This window comes from Drosophila tropicalis, unplaced genomic scaffold (assembly GCF_018151085.1).
Source record: "Drosophila tropicalis isolate 14030-0801.00 unplaced genomic scaffold, ASM1815108v1 contig_859, whole genome shotgun sequence".
NCBI lineage: Eukaryota > Metazoa > Arthropoda > Insecta > Diptera > Drosophilidae > Drosophila > Drosophila tropicalis.
The window spans coordinates 192149-220109 of record NW_027173353.1 but is presented as its reverse complement, the minus strand read 5'-3'; the positions used below and the strand labels follow the sequence as shown (position 1 = coordinate 220109).

The 27961-nt window shown below is 38.7% G+C and overlaps 8 protein-coding genes across 21 annotated transcripts; 3 read left to right on the top strand and 5 right to left on the bottom strand.

The window, feature by feature from the left end:
• Positions 1-1682: 1682 nt before the first annotated feature.
• On the bottom strand, positions 1683-5136 carry Abi (tyrosine kinase Abl). Of its 4 annotated transcripts, none has more exons than XM_068296203.1 (7): positions 4998-5136; positions 4461-4830; positions 3807-4402; positions 3653-3743; positions 3565-3576; positions 3298-3485; positions 1683-3243 (listed from the first exon to the last, which is right to left on the bottom strand). In XM_068296203.1, the coding sequence occupies exons 2-7, from the start codon at positions 4814-4816 to the stop codon at positions 3080-3082; spliced, it is 1407 nt and encodes a 468-aa protein (XP_068152304.1). In that variant the 5' UTR covers positions 4817-4830; positions 4998-5136; the 3' UTR covers positions 1683-3079. The 4 variants fall into 4 exon arrangements, with proteins under 4 accessions (XP_068152304.1, XP_068152305.1, XP_068152306.1 ...); XM_068296204.1 differs by having other exon boundaries at positions 3653-3740; XM_068296205.1 differs by lacking the exon at positions 3565-3576.
• Positions 5137-5309: 173 nt separating this feature from the next.
• twf (twinfilin actin binding protein) lies at positions 5310-6970 on the top strand. The gene is made up of 4 exons (XM_068296289.1): positions 5310-5423; positions 5484-5561; positions 5656-6431; positions 6565-6970. The coding sequence occupies exons 1-4, from the start codon at positions 5399-5401 to the stop codon at positions 6721-6723; spliced, it is 1038 nt and encodes a 345-aa protein (XP_068152390.1). The 5' UTR covers positions 5310-5398; the 3' UTR covers positions 6724-6970.
• 140up (RPII140-upstream gene protein) lies at positions 6904-7985 on the bottom strand. The gene is made up of 4 exons (XM_068296292.1): positions 7764-7985; positions 7547-7712; positions 7397-7485; positions 6904-7335 (listed from the first exon to the last, which is right to left on the bottom strand). Exons 1-4 carry the CDS (start codon positions 7934-7936, stop codon positions 6978-6980), a joined length of 786 nt encoding a protein of 261 aa, XP_068152393.1. The 5' UTR covers positions 7937-7985; the 3' UTR covers positions 6904-6977.
• Positions 7986-8191: 206 nt separating this feature from the next.
• LOC137581899 (1,5-anhydro-D-fructose reductase-like) lies at positions 8192-9665 on the bottom strand. The gene is made up of 5 exons (XM_068296291.1): positions 9555-9665; positions 9237-9417; positions 8659-9170; positions 8421-8596; positions 8192-8354 (listed from the first exon to the last, which is right to left on the bottom strand). The coding sequence occupies exons 1-5, from the start codon at positions 9624-9626 to the stop codon at positions 8306-8308; spliced, it is 990 nt and encodes a 329-aa protein (XP_068152392.1). The 5' UTR covers positions 9627-9665; the 3' UTR covers positions 8192-8305.
• Positions 9666-10117: 452 nt separating this feature from the next.
• Positions 10118-11946, top strand: LOC137582907 (1,5-anhydro-D-fructose reductase). The gene is made up of 5 exons (XM_068297683.1): positions 10118-10341; positions 10740-10920; positions 10986-11497; positions 11564-11739; positions 11793-11946. The coding sequence occupies exons 1-5, from the start codon at positions 10270-10272 to the stop codon at positions 11839-11841; spliced, it is 990 nt and encodes a 329-aa protein (XP_068153784.1). The 5' UTR covers positions 10118-10269; the 3' UTR covers positions 11842-11946.
• LOC137582905 (transmembrane protein 245) lies at positions 11936-16322 on the bottom strand. Of its 9 annotated transcripts, none has more exons than XM_068297672.1 (7): positions 16130-16321; positions 15477-16046; positions 14270-15422; positions 13756-13958; positions 13286-13695; positions 13068-13223; positions 11936-12137 (listed from the first exon to the last, which is right to left on the bottom strand). In XM_068297672.1, exons 2-7 carry the CDS (start codon positions 16005-16007, stop codon positions 11957-11959), a joined length of 2634 nt encoding a protein of 877 aa, XP_068153773.1. In that variant the 5' UTR covers positions 16008-16046; positions 16130-16321; the 3' UTR covers positions 11936-11956. The 9 variants fall into 9 exon arrangements, 7 of the variants coding, with proteins under 7 accessions (XP_068153773.1, XP_068153774.1, XP_068153775.1 ...); XM_068297673.1 differs by having other exon boundaries at positions 13756-13946; XM_068297674.1 differs by having other exon boundaries at positions 13756-13934.
• Positions 16323-16841: 519 nt separating this feature from the next.
• Positions 16842-17732, bottom strand: PIG-H (Phosphatidylinositol glycan anchor biosynthesis class H). Its single transcript, XM_068297684.1, has 3 exons — positions 17245-17732; positions 17103-17180; positions 16842-17039 (listed from the first exon to the last, which is right to left on the bottom strand). The coding sequence occupies exons 1-3, from the start codon at positions 17701-17703 to the stop codon at positions 16902-16904; spliced, it is 675 nt and encodes a 224-aa protein (XP_068153785.1). The 5' UTR covers positions 17704-17732; the 3' UTR covers positions 16842-16901.
• A 304-nt stretch (positions 17733-18036) lies between these two features.
• flfl (serine/threonine-protein phosphatase 4 regulatory subunit 3 flfl) lies at positions 18037-27394 on the top strand. Of its 3 annotated transcripts, XM_068297682.1 has the most exons (10): positions 18038-18243; positions 21827-22220; positions 22317-23443; positions 23510-23687; positions 23752-24007; positions 24071-24343; positions 24401-24534; positions 24596-24797; positions 24839-25472; positions 25540-27394. In XM_068297682.1, the coding sequence occupies exons 2-10, from the start codon at positions 22109-22111 to the stop codon at positions 25639-25641; spliced, it is 3018 nt and encodes a 1005-aa protein (XP_068153783.1). In that variant the 5' UTR covers positions 18038-18243; positions 21827-22108; the 3' UTR covers positions 25642-27394. The 3 variants fall into 3 exon arrangements, with proteins under 3 accessions (XP_068153782.1, XP_068153781.1, XP_068153783.1); XM_068297681.1 differs by lacking the exon at positions 25540-27394 and having other exon boundaries at positions 18037-18243; positions 21827-22008; positions 22077-22220; positions 22290-23443; positions 24596-25012; XM_068297680.1 differs by lacking the exon at positions 25540-27394 and having other exon boundaries at positions 18037-18243; positions 22290-23443; positions 24596-25012.
• The last annotated feature ends 567 nt before the right edge of the window (positions 27395-27961 follow it).

Below are 27961 nucleotides of genomic sequence, written 5' to 3'. Positions count from 1 at the left end.
ACTCAACTGAAATGCCAATTTCGGTCTCTAGTTCTAGCTGGTCTGGGTCTGCCCTGGTCAAAAGGAAAGCACTGTATAGTCCCAAAGCGGCCAAGTGGGTGTCGCTGGTGACGGCTGGTAGTGGAAAGAGAAAGTAGTGACGGGCAATGGAATGTTGATGGTAGTATTGTTCTATGTAGTGTTCTGTATCCTGGCACGGCACAATCAATTTTTTTTCGTTCATTTCTCTTGTTCTTGTCGTTTGAATAGTTGAAATGCTAATGCGCCATTTTGCATACATTTCTATGTCATTGGCCAGTTGGGGGTCTGTTCGTATCCATCAAATAGCTATGTATGTAGCCAGTATGCAAGGAATGACACATAGCACTTAGCTCAACAAATTCGCGTGGATCGAGTTATGTTTAAATATATGTAAATACACTTGAACAATTTGGGTCAAATTGGATTCATATATCTAAAAGGTATTGAACAACTGCCTTACGAGTTTCGATACAGCTTTTTAAACATACTCTTTTCTTTTTCTAATCTACATCTAAAGGAATATTAAATGCCAAGTATATTTGTTTCATTTAATCGGGAATTCTACTTCATTTAAGCGATTTAATTGGATAGATGAATGGAAAGAGGGAAATGAGAACTTCGTATTGCCTTTAGTTAGTTTTTTTATCTTGTTATTGATCAAGGATCAACTATAATCAGCTGTCTCAAATTATAAGGCTCAATTCTTCAAGAGTTTTATGTTCATTTCCACCCTTGAAATGTTTATAAATTCAGATTAATGGTGACTTGACTGATTGACTTTAAATTTCGTTTTCAATTACGTTTGTCGGGATAGAGGAATGATCTGAATAATATCATATGGACCCTGTTGTTCATTTGAGTTAGAAAATCTATTTCGAAAACTTACATATCTAATTAAGGTTAGCTTCTTATTTTCTAATGTTAGTTGGTCTAAAGAGGGACCAACTGACCGAAAATTGGAAAGTCCTTTAAGTTGGGTCCACTCTAAACAAATTTTTAAAATTATTATTTTTGCCATGTGCACCTCGTCCATAGTAGTTAGGCGGCTTTTATGCAAATCATTTGTTATATATTTTTGGTTTAGGAGTTTAGTAGGTAAAAGCCATTGTAACCCACTCGTCACTCACCGTTTTTTCCATTTCTTTTCCAACCATTGTGAAAGCATTTCCGTCACGTCAGCTCAACTTAAGTGTGGGCCAAATGGTTTGATAAAACAACAACAACAACAACAAAAATGCTGCAAATAAAAACTGCCACATATCACCAGGAAAGCGTTCATTTCCTTGCGTTCATTTCCATGGCGAATATCCAACCACCAGCTGCACCACCACCATTTTAGCCGTTTAACTCGTCCAATTGGCGGACAAGACATTGAAATGCAAGTGCAAAGAGCCTTTGGATTAGCATACAAGTCGAACTCTGATTGATAGATTTAGGCAAGCCTTCAATGAGTGTTGGCATTTGTAAATATTTCATTGCAAAACGCAATCAATTGCCCCACACCATTACAGTGGGAGTGTGTTTGTGTGAGTGCCCATCAAGGACTTTATATAACACGTTAAATTTGCATTTTAGCTACACCATAGCTCATTCAAGATTCCAATTAAAGATTCTTTTCGGCACGAGAAGGTCAAGACAAATTACACGGTCAAAGAGCAAGGTCTAGTAGTATGTAATTCAAATTGTTTATTAGCTATTCATACCATATATAAAATGCATGTTTGTATATTTTAAAGATTTTTGCTTCTCATTTTGATTTGCATATGATTGATTTTAACTAAATTATGTATAGGCAAATAATAAAAGTGTAAACGAGAGTAAGAAAAAAAATAAAGAGTAAAAGTGAAAATAACTGCGACAAAGGCAGAGGGCCCAACTGGTCAATACTTATAAACTAAATGCTAAAACTGAAATTGGTATAACCTACGGCATTATTGCTTACGGTGCCGCCACTTTGAAGTGGGCGGAGCCGGGCGTAAGGACTGTGTGCAAACAACGAAATTCCGAGCAAATATTTGAAATTTGTCTAGGTCAGTGGAGTTTTATTAAATGGATTAAATTTTGAATTTTTCATTGAGTGATTTGTGTGTGTCTGGTAAATTTAGCTATGTTTAGAATGTAAATATAGTATCTGTAAGTCAAGTTAACTGAAAGTGACCCAAATTAGTTACTTCTCCACTTCAATGCAAAAAGATTATGTATTTTGGGAAAAAAAACTCAAAGCAGGATGTATTTTGTTAATACGTTTCGCAATAGGAGGGAACTGATTTGGCCTGTGTTTGGCTAATGTTTATATATCTACTAATAATTTTCTGTTTAAATTGATAAACAATTTATAAAACAAAAATACATTTTCCCATTGCAAGGCATTGTTACAACTCTTGTGGAATGCTTTAGGAATGATTATGCGATGCGAAGCAATCAGCTATCCAATCGTTTCTAACATATGTGTATAGACATTGATTTAGACAATTGCTGAATTTCTACAAGAGATGTAACTATATGCTTTAACAAAAACAATTGAAAAATGCTACAATTAGTATATATTAGTCTATGTTTTTTGAGTTTATGCTATTGAAATACTTTTGTGGCTTTATTGTGCCATTGTTAATTGTATAAATGTTTTATATCAAAAATGCTCAAATCCTTATTGTGGTTGTTGTGGATTTCTTTTGTTTACCTAGTCTATACAATAATGCTTTTTGATCTGGGTATATATACTCAATATTTATAACGCTGTATATCTTTGTAGAAACTAAATATCTGCGGAGAAGGATAGTCCAGATTACACCGTGCAACAAAATTATTGTATAAGAGTTTAAGATTCTATTAAATTTCGAAGAAAACTAGATGGATAAAAAAATGTTTAGTAATACCATTTCACTTCTTTCTACAAACTCGTTTCAAGCGAATAAGTAATTCCCAATATAAACATTCACTTGTCGCACAGTGTAATTAATGTAGGCGTGTGTGTGTATTATTGTAATGGGTTGGCATGTCTCATTGTCGGAGAGAGAGAAAGTTAATTATATGTTTGTAGCATGGTATAACACCTGCTTTAGACACAAGGCTCAACATAATTGCCCGGAAATAGTCCAGTCACACCATCCATGACGCCCTCCCACCAGCCATCGTCATTCTTCTTCAGCACATACAGCACTGAGCTCTCCTGGAAGCTTAGCTCGTCATCCTTGTCGGCATAGTAGTCATAGATAGCCACCACTGAAAGAGAATCTAATGTAGAATGGTCACTATTTCACATTTCAAATGACTTACCCTTTTCAATGTAGTTCTTGGGCACCCAGCCAGGCAAGTTCTGATCCTCTGGCACAATAGGTGCCAATTGTGGTCCAGACGAATTGCGTGGACGTCCGAAATCCTGATGCTCATCCTCTGGAGGCGGCGGCGGTGGTAATGGTGGCGACTGTGAGCCAGGACGAGCAAAGTTCAAACTAAAGTGATTCCTATGAAACAAATATGAAATAGATGAAGAGTTATTTAATGTGTTCTTCTAAGAAGTCAACGATTATGGCTAGGTTTTACCTATTGGGATTCCTGAGTAGGCACAAGCATTAAAATACAATAAATAATAAGAGTGCAACAGATTCAAAAACTAAAAGATGTGACTCACCTATTTATATTCCTGCCCAGCGTATGCATTCCAATATGACTCTGTTCGGTCATCTCATGTTGGGACACGGTCAGAGGAGAGGGAGGAGCTGCTAAGGAGGATTACAAAGTTGTTAGCTACTGGCCAAAAAGGTCTTTGAAATGTTTCAACTCACGTGGCATGCTGCTCCTTTCGTCATATTGCATCATGCCTGTTGACGGCAAATTCACATGAGTGGCAATCTGTTGGCTTGGCGGCATGGGCAGGGCACTGTAGCCAGCAGCCCTTTCATTTCCAGCTGCTCCACCTCCCGTTGTGGTGGTGGTAGACGAAGCCGTCGACATGGGACGTTTTGGATGTCCCATGGGATAATTTGGAGCATAATGCGAAGGCACCTGAGGCGGATTGACCACCGGTGGCGTACGATATTCGCGTGAACTTTTACCCAATGTTCCTGTATTGCTCACAGATTTGCCCAATGTTCCTGTATTTCCAGCCCGCGACATTTGCGGTGGTGTCGGCGGCTTTGTGGTTGGCGGCGGTCCCACCACCGAATTGGGCACAAGTGATTGCACAGAGCCATGACTGGATGACACGCGATGCTTTTGACGTACTTGATGGGAAGCCGCATTGATACCATGTCCAATCTCATCCAGAATGGAGTAGTCAATGGGCTTGCGTAGATACTTGATCGGCTTCTCCGGATTGATTGGCGCCACAATCTTAAATTGCCTGGAGCTCACCTTATTTGCTGTCAGCACTCCAATCTCCCTGAATATAAAATAGATATAAAAAATTGCAGCCATTTATTTCCAAATCAATGACTTACCGTCTGGCTACCTTCTCCTTATGAATATGCACCGTTTGAGCTATATGATTCATTTGCGATTCCATTTCACTCAATTGCTGAGCCTGAAGCTCTAACAGCTGCATATAGCTGTAGGCCAGAGTGTTTATCTGGTATGCTACACTAGCCAGAGATTGAGTGGTATAGTTCTTGGTGGCTTCCAGAGCTGCCTTCTTATTGTCCGCCCTGTAGTAGGTGTCTTCACAATAGTCGGCCACCCGTTCCAGATTTGTGTAGCTATCGCGTAGGCTCTGGCGGCCATCGGGTATTTCGGTGCGAATCAAAGATGCTAATTCATCCATTATGCTGTCACTGGCCATGGGGGCTTCGGATAACATGGGGGAGTAGTTTGCTGTTCCAAAAAAAACAGAAGTATACATCACAGTCAAAAGTGAGACTTTTCTCAAAAATTCATTCTTTTGGGGCGGTGGCAGCGAGTGTCTTTCTTACTGCTCTGCTGACGTCGCCCTAAATTTTTAATTCCGTGTAACCAAAGATGAAAATCACAAAGCTACTCACTTGATTACTATCCAATTGCACTTGAATTGCTTCTTTGTCTTATTTATTTTGTTTAAATGCGCGTGAACGTTATTATTAATAACATTTTATATATCAATTACTCGCGAACTCGAACATGTTCGAACTTTACTCACGAACTCGAACATGTTCGCGCGTTTACTCAAATGTTCGAGCGGTTTACTCACGCGTTTTTAAAACGCTAGCGGTTTACTCACGCGTTTTTAAAACGCTAGTTGCGGCGAGAGGGCAAAAATTTACGGCTAAAAACTACGGCGAGAGGGGCTAAAAACTGCGGCGAGAAAGAAATTGCGATCTGGCCACTCTTTTTTACTCCCCCGTATTGTGACGAATTTGTTTTGTTCCACGATTAACGCCAAAATTTGTATTAAATATTTTAAATAATGTCGCATCAAACGGGCATTAGAGGTGAGTTTAAAAATTCTATAGATAAGTGAATTAATTTTGTAATGTGTTTCACCCACTTAGCTAACGAGCAGCTGGCGAAAGTTTTCGGCAAGGCAAAGAACGGTAAATTGCGTGTGGTTAAAGTTTCCATTGAGAACGGTGAGTAGTACATGGACTAGATACATACATATAATATGTATACTAAGTAATGTTGTGATAACGGTGCTTCCGTTGCCGCCCCGCCCCAAAATAGAACAGTTGAGTTGCAGTGGTACAGCTGAGGTGAAGAAGGATTGGGAACGCGATTATGACAAGCTGATAAGCCCAATGCTGGAGGAGACTGTGCCCTGCTATATACTATATCGGTTGGATGTAAAGATTCCTTTGGGCTACAGTTGGCTTCTAATCAGCTGGACTCCCGATACTGCTAGCATACGACAGAAAATGGTTTATGCATCCACCAAGGCCACGCTGAAGGCTGAGTTCGGTTCAGCATACATCACGGAGGAGGTACATGCCACTACGTTGGACGAGACTACATTCGATGGATATAAGAAGCATAAACGGGAATTTTCTGCACCCGCGCCTCTTACCACACGTGAAGAGGAGCTTCAAGAGCTGCGCAAAACGGAGGTCCACACAGAGATAAGCACGAATACTCGCCATCAAACACTGGGTGGGATCTCTTGCCCATTGAGTGACGCCACAATATCTGCTATACAAGATCTGGTGCGCGGCAATTACGACTATTTGCAGTTTCGTATCGATCTTGCAGAAGAACGAATCCACGTATCGAATGCGGCCAAAGTGGAGCTCAATGATTTGCCCAAACAGGTGCCCGAGGATCATGCCCGCTATCATTTGTACTTGTTTAGGCACACCCACGAAGGTGATTATTTGGAATCTTATGTGTTCATCTACTCTATGCCAGGTTACAATTGTTCGGTTCGAGAGCGCATGATGTACTCCAGTTGCAAGGCGCCGTTTCTGGAGGAATTGGCTGCCTTGGGTGTGGAGGTCATTAAAAAGGTGAGTGTGTGGGTGAATGTCTCACAGAACTGCCAACTCATTATAAATATTTGTTTGGAAAAAAGGCTAAACATAATTTATAAACATTTTTAAGCTATTTTTAGCATTATCATTGATCTTTACATTCTTTCAGTTGGAAATCGATAGCGGAAGTGAACTAACCGAAGCCTACTTGCTGGACGAATTACATCCAAAGAAGATATTATATCGTCCGGCCTTTGCCAAACCCAAGGGTCCACCAAATCGAGGCGCAAAGCGCCTGACACGACCCACCAACGAAGATGAAGTCTGAAACAAACCAAACGGTTACCCATCGAGTCAATTTTTCGTATTCTAGAGCATTTAATTTATTTATACTCAAATTTGTGTCTATTTTCGTTCATCTTCGTGTATTCGTTTTGTTCTGTTCCTAATTAATATCCAAATCATTCGTTGGCCTAGGTATCAACTGAAAAAAACAACGCATAGCAGCTGATATGGGCTTCCTCTGGACATATTTGCAATTTATTTAATTAATAAAATCAAAGGAATTATTCTAATTAAGCTCTATTTTACCGATTCCAAGTTAATCTGTTCTCCCACCCTACTGTCATGGGACTTAACTAGATCGGAGGTATCCTTGTCGCCCTGCTTCTTGATGGCCTGTTGGATAGTATCATCTCGCTCGAGACGCCATTTATATTGCCAGTAGCGCACTTCTTCCATGGAAGTGCCTGAAGCCTTCATTATGAGCAATGAAGTAACTCCTGCCACACCACCTAGAAAGCCACCAATAATACCACCAGCGGCCATACCGCGCAGACCCAAGTTTATCTTGTATAGGGAGCCGGTAATAGAGCCAGCAGCCAGATACTCATAAATCGAAGATTTGCCACGATATACCGAAATGCAGGTGATGATGCCACTACAACGGAAGTATTAGTTTAAAAGCACTATTCGAGGAGGACGTCTTTATTAGTACTCACAAATAGGAAGTGGTAAATAGGCCCACTCGCCAACCCCATTTAAACCCGCCTTTGGCAAAGTTGACTGTGAATTGATCCTGCATTTTTTTCTGCAAAAAACAAATGGAAATAAGTTTGGGAATCTGAAAATGATTTAAAAGCTCTTCCCACCTTGGCATCAAAATGTGATTTAAATGCAGTCGCCTGATTATTCTCCATGAAGTCTATGTAACCAGCTCTGGATTGGGTAACACCACCATAGATTGCACCAATCAGAAATCCAAGGAAGCCGGCCTGATAAATGGAGTTAAGCTCAGAGGATATGCTACCAAATTCACTGGAAACACAGTATTTATTAGTTAGTTCATAGACTTAAGGCTGCACTTACTCCACGGTGAACATATGCCGGAGCCGCTCTCTACCGGATTCCTCGGGCGGTTTGCTGGCTAAATATGATTTGTATGTCTTGTTATCTTTATTAACTATATCATCCGAGCCGCTGTCCAAGCCAGGCAATAAGCCCGCTATCAAAAACGGACGACCTTTTTTAAAGAAATTCATGCGAAGTGTTTGAGATTAAATAACAAGCTGCGAATCAGCTGTTTACTGCAGATGGCGAGTTCAGTGTTGTAAAGTTAAGGAAATAACATTGGCTATTTTACCGCTAAATTTTCGACTAGGACTTAAAATCAAAATATTAAAAAAATTATTATAGTAAACATTTACCAAACTATGATTCATTAATGGATGCCCCAACTAATCAAAATTCACTTTTTAAATTTCCAATTTCTAATTTAAGCGCTGACAGAGTCTTAATTGGGGGGGCTTCAAAAACTAATCAAAAAAATATATATTTCGGTATGATTTTGTAATAATACATATAAACAATTTTTTTTTTACGATTATGTATTTAAATTTTAAAAATACTGCTCATTTGGTGTATTGGTTTTTAAAAGTGAACTCCGGATGTTTTTCCAAACTGAAAATAAATAGAAATAAGTCAATATAACTTTGTATTTTTGAAGAATCTGGTTTTTTTGTGTACCCTTGAAAGATGGAAAAATCACAAATGCGTATATTTTTATCCAAAGCCAAGAGAGTGTTTATTTCCTCTGTAGACAGTTCAAAGTCGAAAATATCCAAATTTTCCTTTAAACGTTTCGGTTCAGCGCTCTTGGGTATAGCAGTGAGACCAGTGTCGATTATCCAACGCAAAAGAACCTGACCATGATAAATTAGGATCGATTTGAAACAATCTATTTTTAATTTTTTTTTTATCTTACCTGAGCTGGAGTTTTGCCGTGAGCTTTAGCTATCTTCTTGAGTTCTGGTATATCGAAAAGATCGGGTAAATCGCGCTGCACACCAACAAGTGCATTGATTTTGGCTATGCCCCTCGAGCCCAAGGGAGAATAGGCTATAATGACAACATTTTCTGCTTTACAAAAATCAACCAAATCACGTTGCTGGAGATACACATGATGTTCAATCTGATTGGTGGCTGGTGGAATATTGCAATGTTTCAACAGACGAGCCACCTGCTCCTTGCTGAAATTTGATATTCCAATGGATCTGGTTAATCCTGCTTCTACCAGCTTCTCCATTTCGACCCAGGTGGCGGCATGATTTGTAGTTACATCAACCTCAACGATGCCATTCTTATCACGCTTAACGCTGCCATCATCTCCTTTGACAAAGGTAAATGGTGTATGAATTAAAAAGAGATCCACATAGTCCAATTGTAAATCTGCTAACGATTTTTTAATTGCAGGCTCCACTTCATGGGGGCGATTGGCTAGAAGGGACAAATTCAATTCAGTTATAATTCAAAATTGCCACAATGCTAATAACAAGGTCCTACCAAATGACGCCAGTTTGGTAACAATAAATAGGTCCTCGCGTTGTACCTTTCCAGCATCCAGCCAACGCTTGAGAACTCTACCAATTGCTGCCTCATTGCGATAGACAGGAGCTGTATCTATATGACGGTAGCCCGCTTCCAAGGCAGCTTCGATGGCAATCTCGATTTCCGCATCGCTGGACTAAAATAATAGTTTCCAATTTTTATGAAATTACTTTGTGCTGTAGCTTATCAATCACGATCCAATATGTTACTAGACGTATGTATCTTATCTGGCCCCCACATGACATGGGAGGTTTTGTAGTAGTCAAGCCTTACCTGCCAGGTGCCAATACCAAGTACGGGCATTTTTACTCCATTATTTAGGGTTAAAAACTTGATACATGCCATAATTAATTATTTTTAACCGCTGAACTGCTAGCTACTCAGATTCAAGTCGGTAAACAGACTAACAATTCCAAAAAAAGATTTATTTTACTTTATATGCAACGGAATTTTTAAGTCTTATTAGCGCTGATTTCAGATTTCGAAAATCGGGGTAAAAAAATCATCGATATATCGCCAGAAACTAAATCCATCGATAGTATCATCGACGAGGCGAAGTGTGTGCACTAAGAGAAAACATATAGTGAAATGTTTAATATATTATTTAATATATTCTATTTAAGGAATTTTTCTTTAGGTCTGTTGACAAAATAAATACTAATAATAAATAAAAGTCACTCACAGACGCAAGCCTTTCGAGCGAGACACAGTAGAAATCCCTCTTCTTAAAATAAGTAACCAATATTTTATTGCAATCATTTGGGACCCCTTCTACAGTAAACCCATTTTTCACAGTGCATAGAGTGTGGGTAGGCTAAAAGCGATGGCAAATTCAGCCGGCGCTGATTTCAGCCAATGGAGACCTGACATAGTGAGCGCAAAGACATTCAACAGGTTGAATCGGAAAGTAAACACGGCTTAGTTTATTTACAGTTCCAAGATCCATAAGTTATTAAGCAGTTGAATATTTCAAAAAAGTGATTTTAAAATGGCTGGCACAAAGTTTTTGACCCTCAACAATGGAGTGAAAATGCCTTTAATTGGTATTGGCACCTGGCAGGTAGGTGTTTGAATCGGACAATTAGAATTCAAATTTGTTTAATTTAATCATGATAATTGCGACCATGACTGCTTAAATAATGGCAACACGAATGCTGACACATCAGAATTTCATTTAATTTAAGTGATTACGGTGAGGAGTAGGGGCTGGTGGCTAGGGCATGGGGCATGGGTCCAATACAATCAATTGGAAGATTGTTCAGACTTAAGACCGGTTTTCATATTTAAAACAAACAGCTTTCTCTCTGCATTGCAGAGATTAACAAGAATAAACAAATGAAATGTGTCAGCGATAGATGACACTGGAGAGTGGAGGGAGGGTGTGGTGGCCACTTATTGAATTACTTATTGAATAACTGAATCCCTAGATTAAACCACAATTTGCAATTGTAATTTTAGTCCAGCGATGAGGAAATCGAGACGGCAATCGATGCTGCATTGGAGGCCGGCTATCGTCATATTGACACAGCTCCTGTCTATGGTAATGAAGTGGCAATTGGTAGAGTTCTCAAGCGTTGGCTGGATGCTGGAAAGGTAAAACGCGAGGATCTATTTATTGTAACCAAACTGCCTCCAATTGGTAATTATTTTGATTACCTCTATGACTAGTATAATATGTAAATAAAAAAATGTATTCCTCTTAAGCCAATCGTCCACATGAAGTCGAGGGCGTAATTAAGAAATCTCTGGCAGATCTACAATTGGACTATGTGGATCTCTATTTAATCCATACACCATTTACTCTCAATATTAATGAGGACGGAAGTTTTAAACTAGATAAAGATGGTTTAATGGAAGTAGATGTCACTACGAATCATGCTGCCACCTGGGTGGAAATGGAAAAGCTAGTAGCAAACGGTTTGGCCAAATCGATTGGTGTGTCCAATTTCAGCAAGGATCAGGTGGCACGTCTGTTGAAAAATTGTAAAATTCCACCAGCCACCAATCAGATTGAACATCATGTGTATCTCCAGCAACGTGATTTGGTTGATTTTTGTAAAGCAGAAAACGTTGCCATTACGGCCTATTCGCCTTTGGGCTCCAGAGGCATTGCCAAATTCAATGCTGGGGCAGGTTTGGTACGTGATGTGCCCGATTTGCTGGATATACCAGAAGTCAAGGAAATAGCTGCTGCCCATGGCAAGTCTCCAGCTCAGGTAAGGAATTAAAAAAACACATAATACATTTTTATTTCAATCGAGCTTCTTTTATCTCGTGTTCAGGTTCTTTTGCGCTGGATAATCGACACTGGTGTCATTGCTATACCCAAAAGCTCTAATCCGAAACGTTTAAAGGAAAATCTGGATATTTTTGATTTCCAACTGTCGTCAGGAGAGGTCGACAAACTTTTGGCCCTAGATAAGAATATACGCGTTTGTGACTTTGCCTTCTTCCATGGGTAAGAAAACCCATTATCTTTACAATAATTTTACAATATGTTTTTTTTTGCAGTGTGGAAAAGCATCCGGAGTTCACTTTCAAGAATCAATACACCAATTAATATGTATCCCTAGCATATTATCTGCTTCAACATATGTATCTGTTTCTTATTATATTATAGTTTTAGCACCGTTAACGCATGCATTATATTCGTGTTTTCGTTGAATTTCGAATGTTTATTGGCTTTCCTTTTGAAATGTATCCAATGGTTGAAGAGTTCGTGTTATGATTTTCACTTGAACTGGTTTTCCATTCCATCTTTGTGGTGGTGGGGGCATAACAGCTTTTGGGCTGTCTAGTTCCTCTCCAATTTCTTTCGTCTCGTTTGTAAGGGCTTTGTCAACATTCAACTGAGAGCTGGGAATAGAGACACTTTCCATTTAGAAATTTGAAAGCATTTTACGATTAGTTTGGACTTTTATTTGCAACAATTTGTTTTTTTTTTTTATAATCTACGACATAGACAAATCACAAGTTACATTTTTTTTTAGTAATTATTAGTAGCGAGCGCATAATTCGGAACTTCATTTGCAACAAAACCGGTTTGAGGTCTCAAAACATTTCAATTTTTAAGTATATTTAATACACATACAAATATTTAAACAATTCGAGAAGTGCCCACTGGTGCCAAGTCCAAATATACTTCAAGGTCTTTACCAAAACTATTTTTAAATATATCCATGGAGATATATACAAAAATGTTTGAATTCGGTATTTGAGATAGTTTTTAAAAGTGTTTCTGATCGAATGTTGATATCATATAAATCTGTTTACTGATAAAACTTAAGACATTTGACCTTACTCTAACTTTTTTTAGAAAAGCATTTGGATTTGGCGCCAATGTTCGAAATTTAAAAAATAATTACTGCTTATATAATACAAGGGAAAGGGAATACTTGAAAATTTTGTTTAAAAAAAAGAAAACAGAAGAACGAATTAAATTAACGCAGCAGTCCAGCATTAATATGGTAAATTGGGCCAAACGCATGTTGATTGTCAAGATTTGGCTTTACGCTTATGTTAAGATTGCACTTTCGAGTATTAAACTGGAAGGAAATTCGTAGTAAAAACAGCCCAAATGACTGAACTCACGTAGTTCGTGTTTCTTCATCAGAGCTGCGTCTGCAACACGGGAACAGGAATGGTGGTCAATAATAGTAATAATTGAAATTCAAGCAAAAGTCAACAAAGAAACAATAAAATTTAGGCCACTCACTTAAATCCTGCTTGGGCCGCATGCAAAATCAAAAGTTCGGAATGTATTTGAATGTATTGATCCCAGCTTACCTGGGATTCTCCTGATTGTTGCGCATAGCCAAAGTGGCAACCTCAAAGAGGCCGATGAAGAAGCAAAGCATTAGAGGTCCAAATATGGCCCCCTGCCATCCAATCCAGTACATACCTCCAGCAATTGCCAAGCCATTTAGATATGGATGGCCGCCACTAAGTATTATATATTAAAATATTAAGCGGAATACATTAAAATATTAAACCAATATACTTACCCCTTAAGATCTGCATAGATGGCCGTTTCAAATGCCGAGGGCACAAAAAACTGCATCAGGAATAGTGTTAAACCGGCATAAAAGCGATCTTGGGCTAACCATAACTCAAGGAAGGCTGGTACAGCACACCAATAGCTACCAAGGAACGGAGCTGCTGCCAGCATGGCAGCCAGAGCTGAAGGTAAGAACACAATGCGCGCTCCAAACACTGTGTGGACCAGCCAGGTGAACAGTCCCGTAAAGATGGAGCACTTAAACATGGAGACTAGCACCACAGTAATTGAATTTTCTAAAGCATCGGCAATTTTAATCCCTGAAGTAGAGTAACCCAGATATTTCGTTATCTGCAATGGGGCATATTTATCCTGACTACTCGATAGTAAATAGAAAAGTGCCGTGAAAAAGACAATCTACATAAAATAGAATTTTTAACAAATGGAGCCATTTATATAATAATTACAAACACTCACCATATCCAATATGAATTCGACGCAAGCTTGTCCGCCAGATAGAAGCAGTGAGAGTATATCGCCAGTAACACCCATTATCATGGAGAGATTCGTTCGTATGATATGCCAAAGAGATTCCGCTACCTCGAGTATTGTCTGAGTGTTGCTTTGCGCCCAGCCGATGATGCCCTGTTTTGCCACTAAAACTAGCTCTTTAAAATGTCCTTGGTTAAAATAAATGTCCATTGGTTAGCAGAAGCGACAGAGAATGGAGTTAATTGATAGACGCAAACAGAGATTAGGATGGATGTTGTTTGTTAAGTGCTGAAGAAGCAATAAATATAACAAAATAAAGCCAACAACCAAAATTGTTTAAGAGTTTACCAAGAAGCAACACTCCTTGTAGAAATGTTCTTTAAAAGTAAACCCTTAAAATGCAATTGAAACAGTGTTAGGTGTTACAAAAGACAACTAAAGAGGGAAGGACAATAACAAAAGAAAAGCCACTGCCCAGTGCAATGGAGAAGAGACTTACCTGGATTATCGACAATCTCACCAAATGTACTTTTCAACGCATCTGTGGGCACTCGCGGTCCATAAGACGTGCCTGCTTTATTAAAATCAATCCAATATTGAATGAGCCTATCCCACACATCGAGAATTTGATCTTTTAGCTTGGTGGCATGTACCTTATCCGCATCGGCAAGCCAGTCATCAATATATGTCTCAATTTTACGGCGTCCATAATGGTGAGCATTGTCGAGCGCATCATCAATGGACGCCTGAACATTGGCGGGCAGAATATCAATTAGCTCTGGCCGATCTGTGATCGTCTTGTTAATTAGATCTTTGCCCAAATACGCCACCTCAATGGTCTCCGAATAAATGTTAATGCAAAAGAACACACCCAGAAAGATAATGATGAGCAACATGAGTATGATCATGAGAATGGAGGTGACCGATTCCACGGACGATTTTAGTGAATTACGAATTATGCAATTGATTTTATAGTTGAGTTCCAGCACGCCAGGTAGACACAATGGCAACACCGCCGAATGATGATCAATGGCCCATTGTCGCAGAGCATTATAAATATCATGAATCCGGCCAGACACAAATTGTGTTATTCCCGTGTAGGCTCCCAAAGTTAAGAGTAAATGCACAAACACTGGCACAGCGGCCAATATAAACATCCAAATGTTGCGATAAAGGAAAGTGGCTAAACAAGCATAGAATAAAAGCTTAAAGAACGTCTCGCTCTGATGGCCTTCAGTCTCCTCCTCCTCCAAAGGCTTGGCATCGAAGGTGTCAGTTGAATCTATAGTATCGCTTAGTGATATATCCTCCACATCGGATTGTAAGTTCGATTGCTCTACTCCACCGGTGGCTTTGCCGGCAATACTGAAATTACTTAAAGATCTCTCAAAGTCATTCTTATCGAACAATTTCTGCAAGCGATGAAGATAGGACCCAGAATCCGTGCTAATCTGTAGATGATACGCCGTCGAGGCCGTTACATAGGCCATAACCAGGAGGAATACGGGTACTTGAAGAGCTCCTAAAAAGCTGCACAGATATCCGGCTATGGCTATCCACATGGATTGACCGGCAACTACAAAATGGGCTCGGTTCTCTGGCCGCCAAAAGAAATGGACAGTGGTGAGGTAGATTACAACCAAAGCGATTAGCTGTCGAAAATAAGATAAGTCATCTATTGGAGTAGTTACTGACGCTTAGCATACCACATAGACATTTAGGAATCCAATTATCTTCACAAACAGTCCATGTGAGAAAGTCACCCAACTCCATATGGCAAGCAGGAATCCTTTGGGGGCATATAAAACTAAAAGTTTAATGCATCCAGCCACTCCACAACCGGCCAGTAGTAATTGCCAATGCTCGCATAACCAAAGGATAAGCAAGCGGCCACAATGCTCTGTTGCCTCCATCGGAGCCAAACATATGGAGACTAAAACATTTGAATCCCGCTCCTCCAATCTCTGGAACCAGCTGTTAAGCAAATAGGCCAACCGACGTTTAAACGGAAACAGGACAGCCCCCATAAGAAAGGCCCACATCAGTGGACGCACAAATGGACCCAAAATGAAGCAGACGGCCACAAAAGCTGCTATACCAGCGGCAATTAGGAAATTGTACATTGCAGCGCGAAAACTCTCATGATTCTGGCTACGCATTCGAAGTAGCCTGTTTAGAACGCTGTCAAAGGAGCGGTCTCTGCGAATTGGATTTGATGAGTCCATCGTGCGGTTCATCCTTATGTGTTTAACGTGGGTAAGGGTGGGGAACTGGAACTAAAGACGTGAGGAATTTTACTAAGACACACCCTTCGTCGCATTGAACTATTTATAAAATCTATTTATGGCTAAGAACTTACATTCGTTAATGTGTCAATTCAATATCAGCTGCTTCACATTGCTGATCCAATTTGGACATGAGGTCAATGGGCATCTGTGAAGATAACCGGGCCAAAAACCGAAGAAACCAATAATTTTTTGCTGGGTTGACGCTGAGGGGACGATATAAACAAAAGTGCGTCTGTTTTTGTTTTTGTCAAATTACGTCAGCCCCGTCGATAGTTTTTTAGTGGTGGGAATATTTGTTTTTTTAACAGCAGTTAACCAACACTGGACTGTTTGTTTTGAATTCGTATTTAAGCCAAAATATAAACAGAAGACCGACGCTATGAGTAAATCAGGTAAATGCATTGGGCAACTAGTTGAACTATTTTAGTTTCAATAATGATATTTACACAGAGTTAACACTGCAACAAGTTCTTCATCTGCGGGAAGTTCAAATGCGTATGATTAAAAGCAGAACTGAATATCTTCGGCTCTACCGCGCTGTAGTAAAAAAAAGCCATGACTACGGAGTTAACTGAACTGGCAAGTCTTTATGTTTCCCCTTTACAATTTGAATGTTTTCACAAGTCTCTTACTCCTGCAGGTCAACGGTGACTATAATATAATAAGCGCTGAGCTGAATGTCCCAAACGAACTACCTCAGATGTTAGGTACTCAGCAGGATAAGGAACCACAGTATACGCCAATGCTACGGGTAAGATATATACATTGCAATATAAACAGTAGTTAAGTTTTAAAACTTTTAATGTTAAAATTTAATCTACAGTTGGACGTGCTCGAAGAGCTCTACAATGCCGCCGAGGAAGGTTTCGAAATGCTAAAGTCCTGATTTGTTTCACCTAAGCTAGAATTTTCATTCTGCAGCCAATGGCCATGTATAATGCGATATATGTGCTGGAGGCACTCAAACGATGGAGAGTGCATCTGAGGAAGTAGAGATCTTGTTAAATTCGATAAAATATTTAATATAGTTTAATTTTAAATTACGTTAAATAGTGGAATTATGGGTTTCCGGTCAAACATTCCTCCTTTAGTTCTCACAATTAACATATACTTCACATCCAGCTGTAATATAAAGATACATTTTTTTTAAGAACACTTATGATTATGCTAAGGGGGTTACACATACATTTTCTATAACCTCATTCAGAACTATGTCGTACAGATGACCACGCTGAACGCACTGTATTGTCTTGCGGCCAAATGTATGAACGGTTTCTGTTTGCAAAGCCAAATCCCAACTATAGAAGAGCTTCTCTGACTGCACTAAATTAAGTGCGGAGCTCAGAATGTAGCCTCCTAGCGTAATCATAAGCATTGCGAAAATTAAAGTGGGAACCTGCCAAACGCTGGAACTGCATGTCCAGACACATGCAAAGTAGACAGTAATCAGGCCAACAAGAACCCAAAATCGATGCAGTTGCTCACGCCACTGGGAACCAAATTGCCGGTTTAACAATTCTATGCGAACTACAGCATCGTTGTCATAGCTTCTAATGCACAATTCCAAATCTGCCTCTGTGAGTCCAGCATATTTTGCATGCCGGCTGTAGTATTTATGATTTACTATTTTTATATGCGGTTCCATTTTGCTATAAACAATAAAAAAAAAAAAAAAGTGCAACGTCAGAGATGGCAATAGCTAAATTTGGCGGGAAAGCAAACGAATTCGATTGTTTTTTATAAAGGTTCAGAGCAGTCAATCATTGATTTATGCAAACAATATGTTATAAATACACCCACAATTGGTGTATTTCTTCAGTTTGTTTTCTTTTTTAAATATATTTCTTATCAATTAATGTAAATAAATCTGATTGTTGGTATTTTTAGCGAGTTTCTGGTATTTTCTGCGTTTCTCTCTTGTTTTAGAGTGACCATACGTGTAGAGGAAAAACAACATGGCGTCGTTGCAACAACAACACACAAAAAATTATCGTCTCGACCAGCGCTCGAGCGTCGGTTCCGCGAAAAATTAAAGAAAATAAGTTATCCCGAAAGATAAATTGTTAATAACGAGTGGTAAATATGCGCAAGCGAAAGTGTTTACACTAAACTTGAATAAATGCAGATAGCAGCCAGGAGAAATCGAATACCAAAAACAAGGGCAGCAACACAAGGAAATTGCAGCGTGAGTGTAAAAACTTTTGGAAAAAAAGATTCAATGCCTCTCCTCGCCCTCTTGCGGCTTCTGTGTTGTCTGCGCGCGTGTGTGTGTGTGTGTCTGTATACATATGTATATATGCATGTGTGTGAGTGTGTGTATTCTCGTATACTTTGATTCTCACGTATTCCCCCGACTAATATTATTATTGTGAAGTCAGAGACACTAACTGCAGCAAACTCTTATCTACATGTCTATTTCGAATTTACTTCCTGATCTAATGCAAGGACATTTACTTCATTTTTTTTTGTTATTAACTTTATGCAACATCTCGCCAAATGTCGTTGGGGTCCCGTGTGTTGAGTTTTCGCTCTCTTCTATTTTGTAGTATGTTGAATTTTGCCGCTGTTACATGTGGTGGGTTTTCGCCTTTGCTCCGCGTGTGTATGCATGTATATGTGGTTGTGTGTGTGTGGTGTGTACCCAATGTTTTTCTTACAACTTGTGTTACTGAAATTTAACAATAATGATAAAGCAATATCGGATCAAAAGTAAAATATTTACTTAAGAAAGCTTCCCCGATGGCAAACGGGAAAAAAATAAAATCAAAATAAATGTGAAATATTTGCATGCGTCATTAAAGGTACACATGCACACACACACTTAGCACAGTCACAAATTCGTGGGTGTGTGAGTGTGTGTATGTGAGAGAAGCGACGGCGTTTTTCTTTACCACACGCTTCGCTTCTAGCTAGCAGCAGCCAGCGGCAGCAAATACGCTGCAATTTTTTTGCAATTCTGTTTTGTGCCTGCCATTCGCAATAATTTTATTGAATGAACCACTAAAGAGACGGCCAAAAAGCGCTATACTCGTTGGGCCCACAATTTAATGTGTAAGTGTGTGTGTCTGTGCATACATGCATTTGAAAATATTGAAAAGCCATGTCTGCTTATTTTGCACTAGCAGCGGTAAAAAAAAAACATCGTTACGGGATACGTATGAAAAATAAATCTTTTTCGCTCACCCTCTTTGTCCCTATCCCACCCTAAATGTGCATACAAACAAACTCTCTCTGACACACACATGCACGTAGACAGATACATGAACAAGCGCGCGTATTCTCTGTATACATTGCCATGCATGCAAAAACAAGATACGACGAGTTTGCCAATCGTCGCCGCCAAACTGACTGCCTGTTTTCCCCCTTTTCCTTGAGCAGTTGCTCTACTGCCTGCCCGAAGCCATTCATTGTGATTGTGTGAAGAGATCCACATACACATACAAAGAAATCGCAAGTGTGTTATACACAAAACGCATACATTTGCAAAAAGACGCTGGCCAGGAAGGATATAAAAATGAGGAGGGGCCATAAAGCCCGCTTTTTTATATTGTATTCCTTTCTTCATACAAATATCCTGTATCCCTGGAAGTTTTTTGTTTTAGCTTTATTTAGTTAAGCTCATGTTGAGTAAAAAAAGATTACAAGTCAAGACATTGTTAATATAACTTCGTCCTTTTCTTAAATATAAAGTAATGCTAAAAGGAAAATCAGCCATATGTATTTATTTACACCCGTTGCCGATTGTAACTGTAAAAGAAAAATTACATAATCTGGCATCTCTGAAGTTCCACAACAATGAGGCTTAAAGATCGTTTAGCTATTTACTCTACTTTTTGTTTAATCAGCTTAGCAGTCAAGTACTTTAATATGTAAATTTTTCCCGGCCTTGTGAAAATAAAAGAAAAACCGAACTTGAACCTAGCATAATTCCAGATTCGTTTTTACACACTCGTATACAATTCACATTCATGCTTGTCTTTTTTTTTGGCATCCATTCAACCGGGTCCATCACCGAGTGTGTTTATTAATAACCCTCAAAACAACTCGTTCATTAGTTTCCAAGATTTTCTTTTTATTTTTTGCAGCTGATTGCGTAAACCTCTCTCTCAGCATTTGTTTTTAATTGCTGCTTTTGTTTTGATACAATTCGTTGTGATTGCGCCTTGCTTGCTTGCCTAGAGTTTTGCCAGTTCTCTCCTTCTTATCAGCGTTAAATTGGCCTATGGGGGCGCCGCTTCATTGGAGATGCTCTCCACCAACACATACAGAGGTACCTATGTATACATATACATAAGTATGTGTATGTGAGTGAGTAAGACTATCAGTTGCACCGTATCTCTTCATCGCGTCGCGTAATCTGAACGTAGAAAACAAAAATATTGTGTTAAATAGCTCAACACGCATTTTTTCAACCTAGACACGGAGAAATATATGTATGTACATATGTATATATATGTATATGTACATCGATGGATAGGGGGAGAGGTGTGCGGTGTAAGAGAATAAGCCCTTGATCCAGGTTTAGCAGGAAAAATCTTTAGAAACGTATTAGGAAAAAAGTTTCCCTAGAAGTTGTCTTTTAAAATAAAAGTTCTCAAACGTAGAATATGGAATTTGCGATCGGCTCTCCTATTAACTACATATGTATGTATGTATGTATGGATGTATGTACATACATACAATAAACGAAATATTTCATTGCCAATGTGACGTAAATATGCCATTAATGACGTAGACAACTCAGACACCCATAAATACGCATACATATGTATGTACCTATTGTATGTGTTTGTGTGTATGCATATTATTTCTAGTTTTTCTTTTTGGCTCGTTGTTCTGTTTACACACATTTTACACTTGTTCATTGATTTTTACCTTGTGCTGTGCGTAGGTCTACTATGCATGTGTGTGCGTGTATTTGTATGCTATAATCTAATCTGAGGCAGTGCCTGCCGGCAGCCACCCACCCGCTTACCGCTTTCCCTTCTCAGCCATTGCCAATTGTGATGAGATACTCTCCCTCTTTTACTATGTCTCTGTGTTTCTTGGCTCATTGTTTGTTTTTGTCGCGCGCGTGTTTGCACTCAAGTTGGTTGCCTTTGGTCGCGCTTTTCATTGTAGACCTCCTCCACCATTTTGGAGTCAGAATCATAGTTTTCAAGTTTTATAAACTTACATACATACAAATACAATGTACATACATACATACATTATTAGCATTTCTTCTCTCCATTTTTCCCCTCTCCACCATCCATTTGTGTTTTCTTTTTGATGCTGTTTTTGTTAGTGGTCATTCTCTTGCTCTCCCCATGTCACTCTCTTTCACTTTATGCGTGTGTGTGCGTGAATACGGATACATATAACACAGACAGAGTGCTGCTTTCACATTTTCATTCATGCGTTTTCATGGTATTACTCATAATTTGGACTCTTCGAATTAAATTGCGCTTATGAAAATTGTGAATTTATTTGTTATTGATTGAAATGTGTGTTGGCAATGCCATGCGACTCACAAATTGGCAATTCCTTAATTCACACTTGGTTATTTGTGATTTTTTAAATAAATTTTGATGGCCTATTTGTGACCGGCTTTAAAATAATCTTTTAAACTTGCAACGAAACGCAATTTAACAACCACACGTTTACCGTTGCCTGCTCTGTTAAATAAATATTCTTTACATTTTCTGTTACCCCTCTGCTATTTAACATACCTAACTTAAATAATAACTGCTTTAATAATACATTTTCTGTTTTTCTTTCATTTTCAGTATTATTGAATTCGTTCTTTTCTATAATAAGGTCAACCCTTCTCCCCCAAGTGGCTTGCTTTAATGCAATGGATGTACTAAAAGTCAAGCATAGAGATTAGCCCAAAATCCTTTGAATTTTAAATTCAAAATCCTTATTTAGTTACTAGCTTAGCCTAGCCCAGGATAGTCAAGAAAAACAGGTTATAAGCCACAAATTATAAAAATTAAATAGAAAAAACAATTTTGGAAAATCCCTCACGGCCCGTAGATAAAAATCAACTAGGGAGCCGCAGATCCATCATGACGACCGACACCCGCCGACGTGTTAAGCTCTACGCCCTCAATGCAGAGCGGCAGTGGGATGATCGTGGCACTGGACACGTTTCATCCACATACGTGGATCGACTTAAAGGTTCGTTCCATCCAAATTTTATTGCAAAATTAAAAAAAAAAAAAACGATGTAAAACGAAATTAGTTTAGATCAATCTCTTGATGATGCATTTTCAGGCATATCCCTGCTGGTGCGAGCTGAGTCTGATGGTTCCTTGTTGTTGGAGAGCAAAATTCAACCAGACACTGCTTATCAGAAGCAACAGGATACACTAATTGTCTGGTCGGAAGGAGATAATTTTGATTTAGCGCTTAGCTTTCAGGAAAAGGCTGGTTGCGATGAGATATGGGAGAAGATATGCCAAGTACAGGGCAAAGATCCATCTGTCGAAATTACGCAGGACATTGTGGAGGAATCAGAGGATGAACGTTTTGAGGATATGTCAGATACGGCGCCGCCTATTGAGCTCCCAGCATGTGAAATAAACCGGCTCGAAGACATTTCAGAGACGATACAAAGCTGCTTGTCCACGCCGTTGCGTAAGGAGAAACTCTCTATGGCTCTTGAGTCGGAAAGTTATATCAAAAAGTTGCTGAATCTATTCCATATGTGCGAGGATCTGGAAAATACTGAGGGTCTCCATCATCTATTTGAGATATTTAAAAATATATTTTTGCTAAACAAAAATGCCCTCTTTGAGATCATGTTTGCCGATGACACAATTTTCGATGTAGTCGGCTGCCTGGAGTATGATCCTAGTGTGGCACAGCCAAAGAAGCATCGCCAGTATTTAAAGCAATGGGCCAAATTTCGTGAGGCAGTGCCCATTAAGAATCCAGATCTGTTGGCAAAAATCCATCAAACGTTTCGAGTGCAGTACATACAAGACATTATACTGCCCACGCCGTCAGTGTTTGTTGAGGACAACATGTTGAATACACTTTCCAGTTTCATATTCTTTAACAAGGTCGAAATTGTGACAATGATCCAGGAGGATGAACGTTTCCTGCTCGATGTCTTTACGGTGCTCACAGATCCCGCCACTGGTGACGCAAAGCGTCGCGACACGGTTTTGTTTCTCAAGGAATTCTGCAATTTTGCCCAGAATCTGCAGCCGCAGGGCAAGGATTCCTTTTATAAGACGCTCACCTGCCTTGGCATACTGCAGGCATTGGAGTTGACGTTGGTTATGAATGACAAAAAGACCAAATCAGCCTCAATAGACATTCTCACGGCTATTGTGGAATTTTCACCATTGGTGGTGCGTAATTATACGCTCAATCAGGTGAATCGGCCCGAAGGTGTAAGTGTAAGCCCCTCTTACAATTTTTGGACTATTTATCTTATTTTCTTTTCTTTTATACGATAGGAGCGCATGCTGCTTAATATTGCCATCGAACAAATGCTTAATGATTCAGAACCAGAGCTGGGCATTGCAGTGCAATTGATGGGCATTATTAAAATCTTGCTAGAACCAGAGAATATGCTGACCGAGAAGGGAGATTTTCTCAATTTTTTCTATAAATACAGCGTACAAACGCTCGTTGGTATGTATTTAAATAATGTCTGTATTAGTGTATCAAAATCAACAACAATTTGGTTTTCATTAAGCCCCCCTAATGCTCAATACAACGGGTGATCGCCCCCAGAATGAGGACTATCAGACAGCCCAATTGCTTGGCATTGTTTTGGACATTTTATCATTTTGTGTGGAACATCATAGCTATCACATTAAGAACTTCTTGTTACAAAAGGATCTCCTCAAACGAATTCTAGTGCTAATGAAAAGCACACACACGTTCCTTGTACTAGGCGCGCTACGATTGTTGCGTAAGATAATTGCACTAAAGGATGAGTTTTACAACAGGTATGAAATTGAAATGAAAATGGTGTAATTATATTTTAATTTGTATCTTTGTAATCTCAACAGACACATTGTAAAGTGTAATCTATTTGCGCCTGTGGTTGATGCCTTTATTCGTAATAATGGCCGTTACAATCTATTGGAATCAGCCATACTGGAATTATTCGAGTTTATAAAACTTGAAGATATACGCACATTGTGCGTGTATTTTGTAGAGAATTTTAGCAAGATATTTGATGAAATCGAATATGTGCAGACTTTCAAATATTTAAAGAATCGCTATGACCAGTATCAAGATCGTCTTAAGGATCGTGACAAGATGGAAAACCGAACAGATGGGTAAGTGTTATAAATTGTTATTTGAAATGCACATTAAATGAAATGCTATTTCAATAGTGGCCTGCCCATAATTCGCAGCGCTGGACGTTTTCGTCGAGACCAACGTCAAATGGAGGAGGAAGAGGAAATGTGGTTTAATGAGGAAGATGATTTTCCAGAGGAAATTGATACATATAATAATGTTATAAAATGTAAGCCAATTCAATAGACAGATTTGCGAATGCAACAGCTAATTATATTTTCGGTTTTTAGCCGTCAGCGAAAAGAATGGCCCGCAAACCCAACAAAGCCAGTCACAGACTCAGAGATCCTCGCCACCACACAGCACGTCACCACAAAGCGGTGGTCTGTTGGGCAATTTGAATTCCACAGCGACAGCAACTGCCACCTCAGTATCAGGAGCAGCCTCATCGGCATCATCATCATCATCAGCAACAACAGCATCTACTCCCCCGTAGTCAGTGGTGGTGGCAGTAGTCCAGAGTCTTCGAGTAGCATTGAAGAGCAAACTCAGGCTGCTGTTCATTTAGCGACGGCTGCTAACATCGCTCTCCAGCAGCAACAACAACAACAACAGCAGCAGGCATTCCAGCAACAGCAATCACAGCCCGAGATCGCAGAACTGCAACAACAGCTGGGCAATGTAGAGCAGCAGCAGCAGGCGCAAAATGAAGATACTTCGTCAGCTTCAGCTGTAAATGTGTTGCCTTCGTCATCATCCGCATCCTCGCTTGAAGCGTCCACCTCATCGTCATCATCATCATCATCGTCATCATCCTCGTTATCTTCATCGCCTCCGACACCGGCGCTGTGCGATTCCGCGACAGTAGTTGCAGTAGCAGCCGCCTCACAATTGTTTACAACAATTGCTTCGGCAATGGCAGCATCTGCAGCCGCCACAACTACGTCCAGCCTATCAACAGCACCGGAAACATCAGAGCCGACTGTAAGCAGTTTAGATAACGATTCTATTGAAACGCCATCGGCTGCTACATGTAATGAGGCCAATGATGATTCCACAAAGGAGGATGAGGAAGAGAACGGGGACAAGGACAAAAATGCGGCTACTACCTCGGCGGAAGGGTCCTCCGAAGCGGCCACTGAGGCAGATAAGGAAACGGCTAAGAAGGTGAGTTGGTGAACGCTTTGAATGATTACCAACGGCTATCATTTAATTACATATTTACTCTTGTTAGGGTCTTGTGGATTATGAAAGTGATTCCGGTGAGGATGATTACGAAGAGGATGAAGACAATTCCGATGGGCCACAAACACAAAAACGCGCACGTTTGACATAGTTAATAAAGATGGAGCACAGCGGCATCAATTATGAATCCATGGAACAAACAACAAATTAAAGCAACAACAGCAAACACACACACACACACATACACAAACACAACATACCCACATCAACAAATGAAAGAAACGAAGAGTATCGGCTAATGAATGTAGCTACACCAGCGGTTGCAGCTACGAATGGCGACGCTCCTTTGAATTATTAAAACACAACAGCAAAAGGCATAAAAAAAAGAGAAAACGAAAGTAAAACGAACACAGATAGAGGTACGATGTAAGATCGAACAAGAAAACAAAAGGAAACCCAACATAAAAACAACAATTTAGCATAAAGGAAAATTTATTTTAAAGAAAAACAAAAAAGGGGAAAAAAACACAAAAAAGTAAAACCAGAAATTATAAATCTTACTTTACTAAATTAAATTATTATACTAAATATGTATATATCTATATATACCTACGATATATATATATATATATAAATATGTATATATAAATATATACATATGGGAAACACAACAATTATATGTGTCTGTATGCGTGTGTTTGTGTGTAAGCGCTTGTCTTAAATTAAAACAAACATGCACACACACACACACACACGCACGCACGCACGTTGGAAGCATAAACGAAAGAAACCAAAATAATAATGTATTTAGTAATTAAAAACAACAAAACAAAAAAAAAAAAAAAAAAAAAACTCCAAAACTCCAAAACTCCAAAACTCCAAAACTCTCATACGCTACGCCGTGCGCGAAAAGGGACGAAGAGAAAGAAAATTAAGGAGGTAATGTGGTTGAAACGAACCTAGTTTTGTGGTGCATGACCGTTTTTTCTTTAAAGCGATAAAGAGCAATGAAAACAGATCCTGTAAAGTTGGCTTGTTGGAATGCAGCAGATAACCACTTTTTGTGCAATATTTCATTTTCGAAATTTTTAAAAACAATTGCTTAGTTTGATTACTCAAGTTCTACATATATTTATATCATTTAAAGTCAAAAAAGTGAAAGGTGAGACTAATATTTCTCACCCTTTAAATTACAATAGTTAATTGTAATAATTTATTAAAATCTTTCAAAAATTATACAATTTTTTAATATTTCTTTTACTGTCTAATCAGCAATTGTTTTATTAAATACACATACAAAATTACCATAGCCAACTTTACAAATTTTGTTAAAAAAAAACTATCTGTTAATGAACCGCACACAGAAAATACATAAAACAATACCGATATATACAAATATCTTTCATTAGCCCCCTTTCCCGCTCTGCCGCAAATAAACCTTGTATATAATTTTAGTCAGTCCTCATATCGAATTAGTTAATAGTCGGCTTACTTCATGTCTAGCACCACTTAACGATAAAAGAACAACAACAACAATAACAACAAATTGGAAAAATGTATAACGTTTTTGTATAATATAGCCTACATTAATCTGATCTGAGGTTATTTCTAAATATATATCGAAGTAAGAAGATTCACACATAACGCCGATTCTTCAGACTGTATAATTAAGTAATTGTTGCACAAATTCTTTCACATGGCAACAATATTATCAACAAACAAGAACAACCGAGATAACTGATAATGATAATTACAAATAGAACGTATAGTAAATACAAATGAGGATAACAAAACAAAACAAACAATAAAAAAATATACATATTATTATAGTATTTTTACGTTTTCCATTTAAGTTTTTTGTTTTTGATTTGGAAATTCAAATATATATATATATACATTGAAAATAGATTTGAATACATTTGGAACCACCCCCCCCAGATAACTACGGACATTCAGACACATAGACATCATTCAGGATATTGATATTTCAAATTCACAGCGATTTAGCTTCATTGCTAATTAAGGTGTAATCAAGTTATTTGTTAATAATCGTATTTGCCATGTTGCGTATGCGTATACTTTACTACATACATATTTATTTTAGTTTTTAATAAATTGCATATTTCAAAACTAAGAATGGTTTCCTCTGCAAACAAAACAAACAAAAAAAAAAAACGTTTACAACTCTCCTTAAAAAACACACCGCAAACTTGGAGCAATCGATCAATATCGTCACCCTTACACAACCCCCAAAGACCCTCTTTATTACCCACATATGCATACGACAAATATATATACATATATATATATATATATGAAACATAATTGAAGATTACATATATCCTTCCATGTTGTTGTTTTTGTTTGATTGATTGAACTGCAACAATAAAACGCAACCGCAGAGTGCATAAAACAAAAGAAAATAAAATATAAAAAAAATAATAATAAAATGAAGCAACTAAGCGACAAAC